The following is a 14,899-nucleotide window of genomic DNA, read 5'->3' on the forward strand; positions in this document are numbered from 1 at the left end:
TATATATATATTTATATAAACTAATCTCAAAAAACATTCAAAGTATTCATTGAAGTTTACATTCACACCAAAGATTACAAATATATTTATTTTGCAAATAAAACTAACTGAGCCAACGAAGCAATAAAAATGTGTTTATCTGAGTTAGCATATGAATTTATAGTGGTTCTACAAATGGATCTGTATGTTCTTGCCCCGCAGTTTGAATTATTATAATCAAGTATATAATACTAACTGATTTTCAATCTGTCTAGCTGTCTGCAATACATATTCAATGTCAGTCTCGGCGATGAAAACAATGATCAACGTATCAGCGGCCTCTTCAGCGGTCATCGATTCGATGAGATTGTGCAACGTGGGCATTAGATACGATTCTTTTTCGCGTTTTACGGTCGGAATACCCAAAACGACAGAGACTCCACTTCGGCCGTTGCTGACGAGGAACGCTGGACGTACACTCAAAGGATTGTCCAGAAGATGAGGCAGGAAGTAATAAGAAGACGGCATTCTCAAAATCTTCATTTGAGTATTGTTCAAGCCATTTGCTGTACGTAAACCTGAAATTATAAATTTTAATTTTAAAACTCTGGTACATTGAAGAATTATTTATTTTATTTATTCAAATTAAATTAAGACCACCGGGACCTAACAGGTTACATCAATACGTTAAGATGGTAAAAAAAATACATGGTATTATTTCAATACACAAAAAATATATAATTAAAATATATAAAAAAAAGCAAACATAAAAAAACAAAAATATTAAAATTAAATTATATGAATCGAACCAGCTCCTCGTGACTAACATTAAGCAGATCAATGTGCAATGCCAGTGTATTAGGAGCCGGATGGGGACAGCCAAAGGCAAGTGCAGACGTCTTAGCCTTAACGAATATCAAAAGAGGATTTTCGAAGAGGATCCAGGATCCAAAACTGGAATTCCTTGAGAATAGTATGATTGTCGACAGTACCCTTCAGTAGTTTTAAAAAATGCTTAGTGGCATACAACTTTCTGCGAGAACTCAGTGAATCATATCCCAACGCTCCTAAAAGAAAGGCACTGGGATATAATAACGGATAATAACCAAATATCCTCTTATAAAGGTATCTTAAGAATCTTTTCGATTAAAAGGGAATATTTGGTTATTCGGGAATTACAAATTATAGATTCCGATTCAAGAATGCTACGAACTAAGGTGTCATAGAGGAAGCGAATAACAGATGGATCGTCAAAGTGAAAGGCGTTCCTCATAACAAAGCCGAGCATCTTGGAAGAGTTATCACAGACGTCGTGTATGTGTAGAGAGTGAAAAAAACTTGCATCGTCTGTCAACTGCAAAGGAATTCGGCCCTATGCTGAAGAAACTATAATTCAACAATTCTACTATTCATCAAAAAGTACAATGTTTGTCATATTTATTATTTTGCATCAGAACAATACGCGACTATATGTTGCAAAATTACATAAGATGAGCTAAATAAAGAAATAATTAGATTACTAACTGTTACAAAGTCTGCAAAATCATTTGGGTAGAAAGCAATTGGATAACATGAATAAAGTTAGAAATGCACTGGCAGGATTTTTTAAAAATCTAAAATTGTTTCAATTTGGTACATGTAGCTACAAACTCTTTATCCGAGGCACCCTGTGGATATAGTACGTAGATAGAAAATAATAAATTAACCTGTCATGTCTCTCAGTAGTCCTTGTATGCCAGGTGCTAAGGACGCAGTGCCATCTGGTGTTGGCTGGAGGGCGGCTACATCTTCCTGTCGTGCACGATAAACGGCTTCCAAATATTGAAGACGAATTTGAAGCTCTGCTAATCGTTGAACAAGCTCTTCTTCATGCGTCAAATCTGAAAAGAAAATAATTAGTTAAGTATTATATTATATAAAGTCATTATAAATCTTTAAAAGACAACGCTTTCTACATATTTTTTGGCATTACGTTTATGATCCAATCCAAAATTGATGGATGAGTAGAACACTAAGATTGATGGTTTTATTCAATATTTAGACAATAGATTTCGTGAGCATTAAATTTTGAATCGTGAAATTGTTGTTGACGAGAATCAATTGTCAATTATAAGGAATTACATACAATCCTCAGAAACCACATACATAAACAGAGAATCCACGTGTATATTTTGGCTGATATATTATTTTGTGCTCTATATAGATGTAAGTCGTCGCAAGGCAGAATGTATTTCTTCAATCGGGAGTAGTCTTACAGCCGTTCGATAGATTATTGCAATATATTGTTCATGCTTACATGATTATAAAACTTGCTGATAATTTACTTTCCCAAAAACTATATTTAGCTGATACAATTATGTCTAACACAAGCAATAATAAAAACGCAAGGGAGAATTTGTAGACTATAGATGAACGAACAATAATATTATAGTATTTGCAAGAAAATCGTCATGATGTGCACTACATGGGACTCATCAGATAGGTACTATTCACAGATAGTAAATTTCTATATTATGTAAAAAAAAGCTGGCAAAAGAAAAACGAGGAGATTTTTAAAAATATGTGAGCGAAAACCGTATCTTCATGTGGAAAATTGCTTCGAGAAATATTATACAATGGACAAATATAACCAGATATCAAGTATGTAAATATGTAAGTAATTGTAATATACATACATCGATATATTTAGTATAAGAATTCCGTGTCATTAAACATGCTTTGAGAACCATTGATGCTGTGTGAATTATAATAGTGAACAATTTACTAATTACTATTTACGGACTGCAATGAATTAAAAGGAAAAAAATATTTTACTTCAAAGGATTAAAAATTAAAATTAATACGAAGTTTAGCTTTAATTATTCCTGCTATCGAAAAGACAACAATATACTTTACATTATGCTCCATATTTCTGTCCTTTTTTAAATGCATCTCAATATCTCAAATTATCTTGCAAGTCTGCAATTTGTAAAATATTTTAATTACATATATTTAGATGTATTTTTATTAAATTCCGCTCTAAAAGATGTCTGAGTTTTAATGAACTATTAGATACAGGAACATTTTTATATTATAAATAAATAACGTTATTAATTTTGGATTCATTGTTCAGGGATATTTAATTAAGGCTAGTAATACTTTTTGCTTATCCTTATTTCATATTGCATTCGAGTATAAGTTTTAACTTTTTAATTTCAGTTTCGATTGAAACAATATAATACTTATGCACTTTCAATACAGACTTAATTGGTGCATAAGAACGGTTCTTGCAATAATCCGATTACACACGGCAACGCTCCTTGCCATACATCGTCGCAAATTAGGGATGAGTTTGCGTTCAAAGGGTTGATGGTTTTGAATTTGGCCGCATAGTAACCACATTAATTTATTATACAGCATGTATATTATATGTTAAGGAAGGTTGCCCAAAACAACTTAAAATCCCAAGAGAAAATTTTGAGATATAATAAGTATTTTTAAATATAATAACACGTTAATTCTAATGTGAAATAACTTTAAGATAAAGAGTAGCTTATTTGTTAAATTTAAAAATGTGGAAATTAAAAAATATAACTGGTAAAATATTAATTATAATAATATAAATTAAAAATGAGAGTTAATAATATTTATTTCCATTCGACACCACCGTCTCGGAAGTCGTTACAATGCAAGTATATAATTAGCACATAAATCTGAATGAAAGGGCACTTCCTCTATTCTTTTTTTTTCTTTGTTTTAAATGTTTTGTTGAGCCATAAATATTAAAAAACCGTCTACATTACAGTCAATGTTGTCCTGTATTTTTCGAACCAGTATTTATTCTCAAGTGTGTGGTCACAAGTTTTATTTAGTGTATGCTAATTATGCTGTCTACGTGACAAGTAGTGTCTTGTATTGTGTTTGCATACGCTAATAAGTCACGTTTTAAGCGTATAATTTAAGGACGTTTCTTTTACATGCTTATTTTCTTTACTTATTAGCGTTTTCAATCCCTTTAGGCTTCATGGTGATCGTTTAAACATTAACAAATTAATTATTATTGTGTATATATTTGTTCGAGATTAAATTTTACGAGCGAAACTTCCCATTGCCTTGTTCTGCCGTTTGCTTTGCAGACACCGCACTCCGAATTGTATCCACAACGATACGGCAGATACAGCGAGAAAATGTCATAATTGTTTGTTTTAACTCTCGGTTTGCCAAAATTATTACAGCCTTAATTAGGTATGTCAAAGAATTAAATGATTTTAAAAAATGAGAAAACTAAAATCAGAGAACTGGAAAATTATTTTTAGTTATCCAAGATTTTCTATTTCGTGTTCTGATAAATAAATTACAGATATTTTGCAATTATTCGCCACTCAAGATATTGACAAAAAAATTTGCTCTCACAATTTTACTATATTGTAAAACGCTAGTAAAAGAACACTAACAACAGCAACATCAATCAAAAGCTATATTAAAATTTATTTTCTATATTAAAGTGTATATTATTTTGAGCATATTAAATAAAAAATATATTAATCAATATTTGTAAATATGGACATAACTTTATTTTAAATTGCGATGGTAAAATCAATTCCGAATTAACATTGAATTCCGAAGCAAAATGAATATAATTCGAAGTGATTATGGCGGATGTTGTGTTACTTTTAATTTTAATTAGGTAATTAATTAATTTAGTAACCAGCCATTGAATTTTAAATATTTATTATTAATGAAATGGAAGTGAAATAATTGCCTAGCAAAAAAACGCCATGAACATTAAAATGCAAGGGAATGAGAAAATTTGGAGTGTATCAGAGCAATTATTATAAAAGGAGTAAAATCAAATATTAATCTCCAATGTTGAAATTCATATCGTGGAGATCATTTGCAGAAATTGAAGTCCATTTATCTAATGTCTTATAGGACTATAAACAGTACACTCAGTTTTCTTTTTATGCTGTTTATATCATATTTCAAGAAGCATCTTTTTATTTTAGATCATTTATATTTTAGATCATTTCTATTTTAGATCATTTTGACATGTTAAAAGGGTAAGAAATTCGGAGAATTTTGTCTCGGGATATATCGCTTCCGGTGATTGTCGAGGAAAATACAGGTAATCTATATTTAGAACATCCTATTGTACAGGTACTATTTATTCCACCCAATGCAACAAGCATCATCCAACCATTGGATCAAGGCATAATTTCCACTATCAAAAAATATTATATTTAGAGCACTTATTATAGATAATAAGCCAGTGACAGTAACTGACATTTGGAAAAGTTTTTCTATTTTGGACTGTTTAAATCATGTTGCACTTGCTAAGTCTCAAATAAGACCCCAAACTTTAAATTCTTGTTGAAAATCAATTTGGGTCGAATGTGTTACATTCAATGAAACCAACAAAATGTCGACATTTTTAGCTGAAATAATTTCTTTAGCACATGAAATTGGCGGAGAAGGTTTTGAAACATATACCGAAAACGATGTAGACGAATTAGTACTTGAGTATAATGTCATGAATGACAATGATAGTTCTTGATACCGTTGAAGAACAAGAAAACGACAGTCACCCTCACTGCAAGTGTAATTCGAGAAGGTCTTCAACTTTCGAGTAAATTGGAAAACGATTTCATTGAAAAATATGATAATTCTGAACGAGCATTCAAGTTTCAACGCGAGCTTCAGAATTGCATTTCTGGATATCAGAAATTGTACAGAAAATTAGCAAAGCCATCGCAAAGCTTAATCACTTGTCAAAGGGAAAAATCAACATGCGTAGTTGAGGCTAATTTTACTTGTGAAGAATCATTATCTGACTATCTCTTCTACTGATGAAAGTGATTTCGAATCAGTTCCCAAATTATGCCTAAGACTCATATAGCGATGATAATTTAAAAAAAAAATGTGAAAAAAGATTAACTTTTTTGTAAAAATTTTATATATCAATTTAGAAGGAATATGATAAGATTATATTTTTATGAAATTTAATAAACTTTTCTGTGCAATTTTCGGTAATTTTAACTCGTTGGTTTAGTTTTATGTGGTTTTAGAAAATTACTGTTGTATAGCGATGCTAATTCTAAGAAAAAAATGTGAAAAAATTATTGTTAGCGTTTTTATAAAAATATGAATAAATATTTTAGAAGGAATATGGTAAGACTAATTCTTTTTCTATAATTTAATAAACTTTTTGTATGCGATTTTTGGTATATTGTAACTCATTGATTTAGTTATACGCGGTTATAAAAAATTATTGAACGTATCCTTTATTTTTATACGTGTGTCTAGTTTTTTTTGTACTTGAAAATTACTTTTTTTAAGTCATATGTTTTACTTAGGCCTAATATTTATATCAGATAAATTCAACACTGTCAAAATAATATAAATTGTTGTAAATCGCATTTAAAACAGATATTATGTCAAACTAAATTTGGACGAGAAAGTCCAATGAAAAATCAAAATATTATATTTTAAACACAGGATAGCTATGATGAACATACTCCACAAAAAGCACGATGACGTAATAAATAAGATAATGAATATGGTGACGAAAATATAATTAATATTATAAAAATAAAAATCTCTAACAAAAAGAATAAATACTAAATTGTTTCCCGTTCAGCATCGTTCTAACATTTTATATAAAACTTAATCTTAAAAGAGCAAAATCTAAAAACAATATTGTCATTTTGTCTAATGTAAACTAGAGATAGCAAAAAATCTTTAAATCCCTAGTCGCGATGCCCGAAAAAAATTTATCAAGGGCACATAGATAATTTAATATTTTCTTAGCTATAGTTGTAACCTATATTACCAATGAGTCGATACCGACTTTACTTTTCACACAAAAAACAATGCTATATTATTCTTAAGATGAACACTGAGCTTATATTTTCGATATCAATGCATCAATATCTGGTTTAATAAAGGAAGTAGCGATTCATATGGTATTTTAAAGATGCTCGTCAAAAATAAATGTTTTGATACATTAATTATAATATTCATTAAGTAGATAGTGTATCTGTAGTTTCAGAAACTTGAAATTAACATAGATTTAAACAGTTTAATTTTCATTAAATTAATTTTGTTAATAACGACGTTTATAATATAGTACATTTTTAACGTCGCTTTCTTGATGTATAATGCATGAAATGGAAATTATTTCTGCTATGCCTTTAAGACATTCTTTAATAAATTCATCGTCAGTTCAGTAATTTCACTAGTTTTATTAAGATATAACGTAGAAGCTATGCTAAAAAATATTAAAATATTTTGGAATGTTAATAGTAATTTAATTTAAAAAATATTTATACATAGAATGGATAACCTTGCATTAGAGTATAGATCAGTAATATAAGGTCCTCGTACCATGTACCACATTAATATAATATTTGTATTTGAAGGAATATGCTCGCTGATTTACCGTATGAATGTTTATATAATTAAACATTTATATAAGGTAGATCTCGCCTATCTATATTTGCAGAAGTCCAGCTTGTGCACTGGAACCAACTATCTATGCGAGAGCAAATACATTGTTAAATACGCTATTCGATTATTGAATGAATATGCAAAGGTATATTTCATAATTCATGTAGATAAGGAGTTAATGAGTTCATGCGTGTTTTTTTTAATGTTTATAAGGCGGAGGAGCTGCGAGTTTATACCCTTTGATTCTGATCAGATGACACGAGGAGATCGATGACAAGGTTGACGTGTCAGGGTTATAGCATCGCCTTTAGAAACAAACATATAGGGCGAGTCGTTGTTTAACTTTGGATGTGCACACACAGAGCACCCAGAAGGTGGCGGGTGTCGGATGGGCGTAACCAGGACACCGAGGGGGCGTAGGTGGGTCCTAGTGACGTCACCGGTTTTAAATTCTTTCGCGGCCGCGACGAGCGCCCGTATCGCCCGGGATGTTTTCGAGAATAATGGATGAGAGGAAACTCGAGTACCGGAGTGGCGTTATCTAGGAAAAACATCCAGTCTCTAGAAAACGATCTGTCTCAGAGCATCTCAATCGTTTTCGGATCTGAATCGGCCCGAAGATACGACCCTGTTTCTCGTTCGAAGAGTATATGACCTGAAAAAAAAGCCTCATTCAATACACGCACGCAAGAAAAAAAACTTTCGTAACCTGAAAAATATGTATAAAGAGATTATATGTCAAATTTATATCTATGTATAATAAATATATTGACGTAATGAAGAATTAACAGATTTTATATTTAATTTAGAATCAAATTTATTTATTTAATCATTCTATATAAAATTATTTATTCTAAAATAAATTCAAATAAAAACTAGATCAATTAAAGTTACAAATTATTTTAATATTACTCTGTGAGAAATAAATCTATTTTTTTCAAAACGTTTAACTATTGATTTCTAAGCGTAGTTCTCGAGAATGTGGATTCATACGGTAAATGAAATTATATATATAAAATAAATTTAGTTGTCACCTGTATCTAGATTATCTATACCCATGGTTTTTTTTTTAAAAAAAATGTGCCAGAACTCACTTCTTGTCAAGATTTTTACTAAGGAAAATTATATACAAATTCAATTTTAATGAAATTTATAGCCACAAAGCGTTTAAAAAATTAAGCAAAATTTATCATATTTTTATCTTTAGTTTAGATATATCAAATCTAAAGTTAAACGAATAAATACAAATATACAACTAAAGACTAAATGTAAATTAAAATTGCAAAGTAGCATATATTTAAATAAAGGTTTCTAGTGATTTACAAAGCTTTGTCTAATTCTTGTTCGACAAAACGTCTCGATTCACTTTTTTATTGTTGCTGTCTATGGCCGAATGAAATCTGAGAAACCACAGCTCAACGTATTTTGAAGGATCGAAAAGTGGCAAAGGTGGTCCGACAAGTTTGATAAACAAAAGTGCCGAAACTGTATTGATCTTGAACGAAGCTCTTATTGGGGTAATAATTAGATTAATTTACGAAAACCCGCGTCAACATTCACTTGAAGAAATGGAAATAGAAATAATAGCATATATCAAACGCAATATTTTTCAGGATGTCTTTTCGAAAATATATTCGCAAAATCCACTAAACATTTCTTTAGTTTAGTGGTAGTCTGACTGACATGTTTCCAATTTCCATCTCTGCAAATATCAACTGAACATCAATATCTTGGGCAAGTACTCGATCCCAAAGAGAAAACTCAACATTTTTGCTATCTAGCATCGATTTTTAATCGACTCTTTCAACATGGAATTGTGGCGATCACACATATAAGCACATTTAAAAAGGCAATTGTCTCATTGTTAATGACCGTGACCAAAAACGTTCATTCATTAAAAATGAGACAAACATCATGGCACAAGGGATTTCTTTTGATCACACATAACACGGGTCGTTTGTGACAAAACGGTACAGACGCAATCAATCATCACAATTAGGGATTCCAATCCCGGGATCCCGGGATCCCGAACGATTTTCAATACCCGATGAGTCCCGGGATTATAAAACATAATCCCGAATTTTTTGGATTGATTGATTTATCAAGCACAATCGAATTATTATTGACAAAATCGTTATATTTCGTATACAAACTTGCGCGAGTTGCACGTGTCATCTGTGAATCTTTGAGGCTGTGAGTTTGAACGTGCTTTTTCAGCTGCAGGCTGCTTAGGAAGCAAAATCAGATCAAGGCTAAATGATGAAACGCTTGATGCTTTGATGTTACTTCGTGAGTTTTTTCCAAAATAATGTTTTCCATTAATTGTGTCTATGAATGTACATATGTACATACATTGTCAAAAGTTCATTTTTTATCTTCTCAAATAAATAAATAAGACCTTCCCTTTTTATTTTTATTATATTATTTTCTATTTTAAGTCCAAGACTAAAATTATACGTACTTTATACATTGTACGTTATAAAAAACGGATGTAAAAAAATATTGTATTATTCATTTTAAATTATTTTTATCGATAAAATAACATGAAAATTATCCCGGGACTGGTCCCGGGATCCCGGGATCGACTAATCGCAATACCGAAATCCCGGGATCAAAATTTTGGCCCGGGATTGGAATCCCTAATCACAATGCAAACCCTTTCCGAAGAATTCGAAAGTCTGACGCCAAGCGAAAAACTCGAAAATACACATCCGATTCCTCGAATTCTAAGAAGCCACTGCAGCGATTGGCTAGGAGATCGATGCACACTCGCGATTGGCCAGCTAGCGTGCATCTCTCTAAAGGATATAAGCCCGGACTCCGACGAGGAGACGACAGACGGTCCACTGCATTTGAAGCAGAGTCTGAGGCACCATACGAGACGGCCGGAGACAGCAGAGAGCCAGCGACGCAGTCGATCTACCAGCAGTCATCCGGAGAAACCAGCTACGCGCCCTCACCGACAGACTTGAAAATCACACCTGACACTCGCCGCACGCAGCCTAAGTAGCTTGAGAATCATCTACCGGCATCACCACCTGCGCCACATTCACCTTCATCGTGAGAAACGTCACGCCGTAATCGTCCATTTGTCACATGTAAATATCACTTAAATAAAGCAATCCATCTAGATTCACTGAAGAGGCTCATTGGCCGCGAGGTTAACCACCCCTAGGGTTACGCCCCCTCAAGAATAAAATGATTTCGAGTCAATAGAAGGATCATTTTAATTTAAATTTTCGTGGTGCGAAATGTACAGCAGCTGCAGCACGTTAATAACAGGGTCCAAAATTCTTGAATTTGGCCAGAAAAATGCATGTCATTAAAAGAAATACTGTGAATTTTTATGAAAAAAAAATATCACTTATGCCGCCCTCTCTCTAATTCCAAACCAGCAATTTTCAGGTTATTCCTAAAAGAAAATCTAAAAAACAATCTCGAATCTATCCATGTCATTTCGGTGAAATCGTGAAGGAATACATTTTCACCGGTAGATATATATTTTTACTAGTAACAATATAATATATTTGGCAGCTGCTAGTACAATTATATGATTAACACTTTTCCATACGTAGTAATATATACATTTACATATTTATATTTTCACCAGTGAAGACCAAATACATTTTTACCGAGTTCGTCCTTGCTCCTCAAGATCGCTTGAGATGATTAAGTCATCAACTTGCACCAATACTTTCATATTTTCTGTTGGTGTTTGTTATTGTCTTGGATTTTTTTAGTGGAACTGTCGGTTGAGAAGTAACACGAATTTTCTTTCATTTTCAACTTGGGGTTAAACTTTTACATTTAAAAATAAAGAAAATAAAACTAATGACCTCATATTTACGTAAAAATAAATGTTCCGCAGATTTTCAGTCGTTACGCACGTGTATTCAGAAACAATTGCTTTTGAAACAGTAAAAATACCGTAAAAAGGAACGCCATTCCACCGCGTTACATGACAAAAAAACCCTGCCTATACAAATCAATTTAGGGCAGCTCAATATATTACTAAATATTTTTAAAATAAACATCAGATTAAATGTGCCTTTACTATTGTTTTATATATTATGTTTTAAATTGTTTAGTAAATAATTATAGTTGATTAATGCAATTGGATTTTTTATATTAATAATTATTGTATACAAAGAATTCATTTTATTCGCGTCTTAGTAATTAAGAATTATAGGGAGAATTATATTCCATTTTACTTTTAACATTAGATTATAATTTATTACATTCTGGTGGCCTTTTTACTTCCTTACAAAAACCAATATAATGAATCCTTTGTTACTAAATATATTGAATTGCTTTATATTCTTGATAAGGGTTTTCCGCAATACCTAATAACCCTTAGATTATTAATAATAAGAAACAACGACGTCTTACATAATAGTAAAAATACTAGTTTAAATAATGATAATTTATATTGAATCATATATTCAGTCAAAAATGGGCTATATATAATATCTTCTAACGTATTCGATATTCATACTATATAATTATGTGTATTACGTTAAGAAGCACTTATTTTAATATTCATACCTAATTAAATGCATTTAATTACAACATTTCATATTTATAATTTTTTAACCTTAAAAAAACCTTTTATTTATATTATATTATATATGCAGTGGGGTCTCGTATAGCAAGCGCGCCATGTACGACTAACTTTTCATATAACGTACTCAGGTTCAAATTGAAGTACTCTATGAAATATAATATAACACAGCCGCTCCATTATTGTTAAAGGCTACCTTAAAAACTATAAATTCTTAGCTTATTTTTAGGACAGAGAGCTCTAAATATTTTACCTATCTAAAATATAAAAGAATCCAATTCAAACAAAGTTGTTAGAATCATCCTTGAAAAATATTTTTAAACGGGTCGTAAAACCAATAGATTCCTGTCCTTCAAATTTACGAATAGTCGAAGTTTTTGTCGGCGTAACGAACAAATGCGCTTATGTCTATTAATATACGTTTGTACTAAAAAACCGTTGTACCTTACTTTAATAAACAAAGTAACCAAACAGCTAATAAACACAAAAACCGCGAATTGCACTTTCCAGATGATTACCACGCTACTTTTTGTATACGATTTTGAATGTACACAAGCTATGTTTTAAACAAAACCAATAAGTCTGGTATCACCTCAAATAATCAAATATGGTTTAGTATATTTGTCTATTGCTTTGTTATTTAAATACCTACTTTGTCACACATTCATCGGAAATGGAAGAATAAGATGTGGATCAGTTAAGAGAAGAGCATGAACACGGAAATAAAAAAGAAGTTGCATAAAAATAACTTTTGAGTAATGGAAATATATTTCATCTAAGGATAATAAAACATCAGAAAAGCTCCAATGCCCTCAGCTACTAGAAAGAAGATTATACATGAGCGGAAAAAGCTTCACAACACAAAATATTGTCTGTCAATACTTTTTACTTAAATGCGCATACTATTTTAAAATATACATAAACACAAGTTTGATATGTAATAATAGCATAATCCTTATAATGAATGAATAATTTACATAAAATATAAATATATTTTCGTCAAAAATATTTAATGGAGGAATTACCATTGAACTATAATTTTTTCGCAAACGATAATAAACTAAAAAGAGAGAAGTTTGCAGATTTGTGAATTAAAAAACGATAATAAAAGGACGGTACAATTTGGCTTTATGTTTACAAAATTGGAACATCCCAAAACTTTTAGGTGAAATAATAGATTTAAACTAGCAATAATTTTATATAATCTGCTTTTATCTATTATATATAATGTAGTTTTTTGGTGTACCGATTGTACACACGTGTGTTGCTTTGTAGCTCATTGTTATTATTAATTTATTACTATTATATATTCACGTAAGCGAAAATATATCAATCAATTCATTTTATTCAAATACCTTATGTGTTATATTACCAGGAAGAAGGAATTACAATATATTTCCACATTATTGTTTATTTATATATTGTGTACAATTATTTTGAATTGTATTATCATGAGAAAATTTAAAGCTTATATTTTGCCTAGCAATAAGATAAATAAAATTTGCTCTAATAATAAAAAGATAAAACCAGAATATTTTATGTACCTTACGACTTCGTGTAAGAGACCACACTGCCACAAATTTCATATGCCGTCCGGACGGCGGCTTCTGTCACGTACTGCTGGCATATTTGTGCGCAATCGAAAAATGTACCAAATAATCGCAATTTTTAAATTGTCATTTTATTAAGATTGTGAGGGCACTCACCAATACAATATCAGTGAAAACTTTTCGGTCGTAAATATTCAATTTACACAAAATCTTTGTCGGCTTTTGCAAAATGCCATAAGGCATCAAAATGATACTTCAGAATACGAACACCACATCTGTGATTATCCTTGACTTTGTCGCAATCGATTCTAAATAGGAATTCGTTATGGTGTGACATTTATATAAACCGATCTACCAGAATACACTAGGATATTCGAAACGATTTTTTTTAACAAAATCAAGTACCACTAATTATTTAATTTTATATGAAAAAAAATATATTAACGATATCTGTAAGAAGAATATACTATCAAAAATATAATTATTCCCATTTTAGTGCCCTAAAATATTCAAATATGTCAGTAAGAGTCTGTTGAAGTCCCCGATAAGCATGTGGTATTATAAATTTACCACGTGACCACGATGCAGCGCTCGACATGCGTGTTGACCATAGGACGCCTACGCGCATACTGAACTTGAACCGAACTACTCGTTCTAATTCAGTTTGCGAAGAACCATATCATTATCTCGCTCACTCTCGTCACTTAACACGCGAGAGAGCGAAAGGGGAAGTATCTCACCGCTCGCGCTCGAAAGAGCAGCTCTGACTTGCGTCCGTTTGCCGACAATGTTCGGAAGCGCTCGAAGCTGGCCAAGTCGACTGAATAACCCGCACTTTACCTCCCGTTCTCGGTAACCTCGGACAACTTCCGAGAGATATTAGGCGGGCAGAACCGAGCTCGACCGAAGTAACCCTCTATATTCTCCGTCCTTGGGCAACCTTGGCTAACTTTCAGAGAGTGTAGTGCAGGCATTACAGAGTTATGAAAACAAAAATACGTATGAAATATGCAAATTTTATTGGACATTTTTTTGTTGTTAAAAAAGTGCAAATGCCAAAATTTGAAAATTAAATTCTGTATTCTGTAATATTATCGTATCGATAAATTTATTTTAATTATAGTTCCTGGCTCACCCAAGAAAAAAAAGTTCCTCAGTATTCATATAATTGAACACTCTTTGTGTTGTTCACAGAGATAATTAAGTTTCAAGAAAGCTTTCATCTGACTTAAATGAGATAATATTTTCAATTATAAAATGTATTAACTTTATCAAAACACACGGCAAAAACAATTTTGTGAGGATAAAAATGCTGAGCACAACAGACTCTTGCCTCATACCTAATGGTTGTCGTAAGGGAAACTATTTGATATTAGTGAGTTTT

At 31.4% G+C, this 14,899-nt stretch overlaps 1 protein-coding gene across 8 annotated transcripts in view; it reads right to left on the bottom strand.

Moving 5' to 3' along the window:
• Positions 1-14,899, bottom strand: part of Mgat4a (alpha-1,3-mannosyl-glycoprotein 4-beta-N-acetylglucosaminyltransferase a) — a 108,064-nt gene that overhangs the window by 5,430 nt on the left and 87,735 nt on the right. For all 8 annotated transcript variants that reach the window (XM_088187423.1, XM_088187428.1, XM_088187427.1 and 5 more), the window contains exons 4-5: positions 1,686-1,859; positions 236-557 (exon numbers count right to left, since the gene is read on the bottom strand). In XM_088187423.1, coding sequence (XP_088043549.1) covers positions 236-557; positions 1,686-1,859 — 496 coding nt within the window. The remainder of the gene's footprint in view (positions 1-235; positions 558-1,685; positions 1,860-14,899) is intronic.

Source organism: Plectrocnemia conspersa, unplaced genomic scaffold (assembly GCF_051122295.1).
Source record: "Plectrocnemia conspersa isolate PC_06_02 unplaced genomic scaffold, ASM5112229v1 ptg000006l, whole genome shotgun sequence".
In the NCBI taxonomy this organism is placed as follows: domain Eukaryota; kingdom Metazoa; phylum Arthropoda; class Insecta; order Trichoptera; family Polycentropodidae; genus Plectrocnemia; species Plectrocnemia conspersa.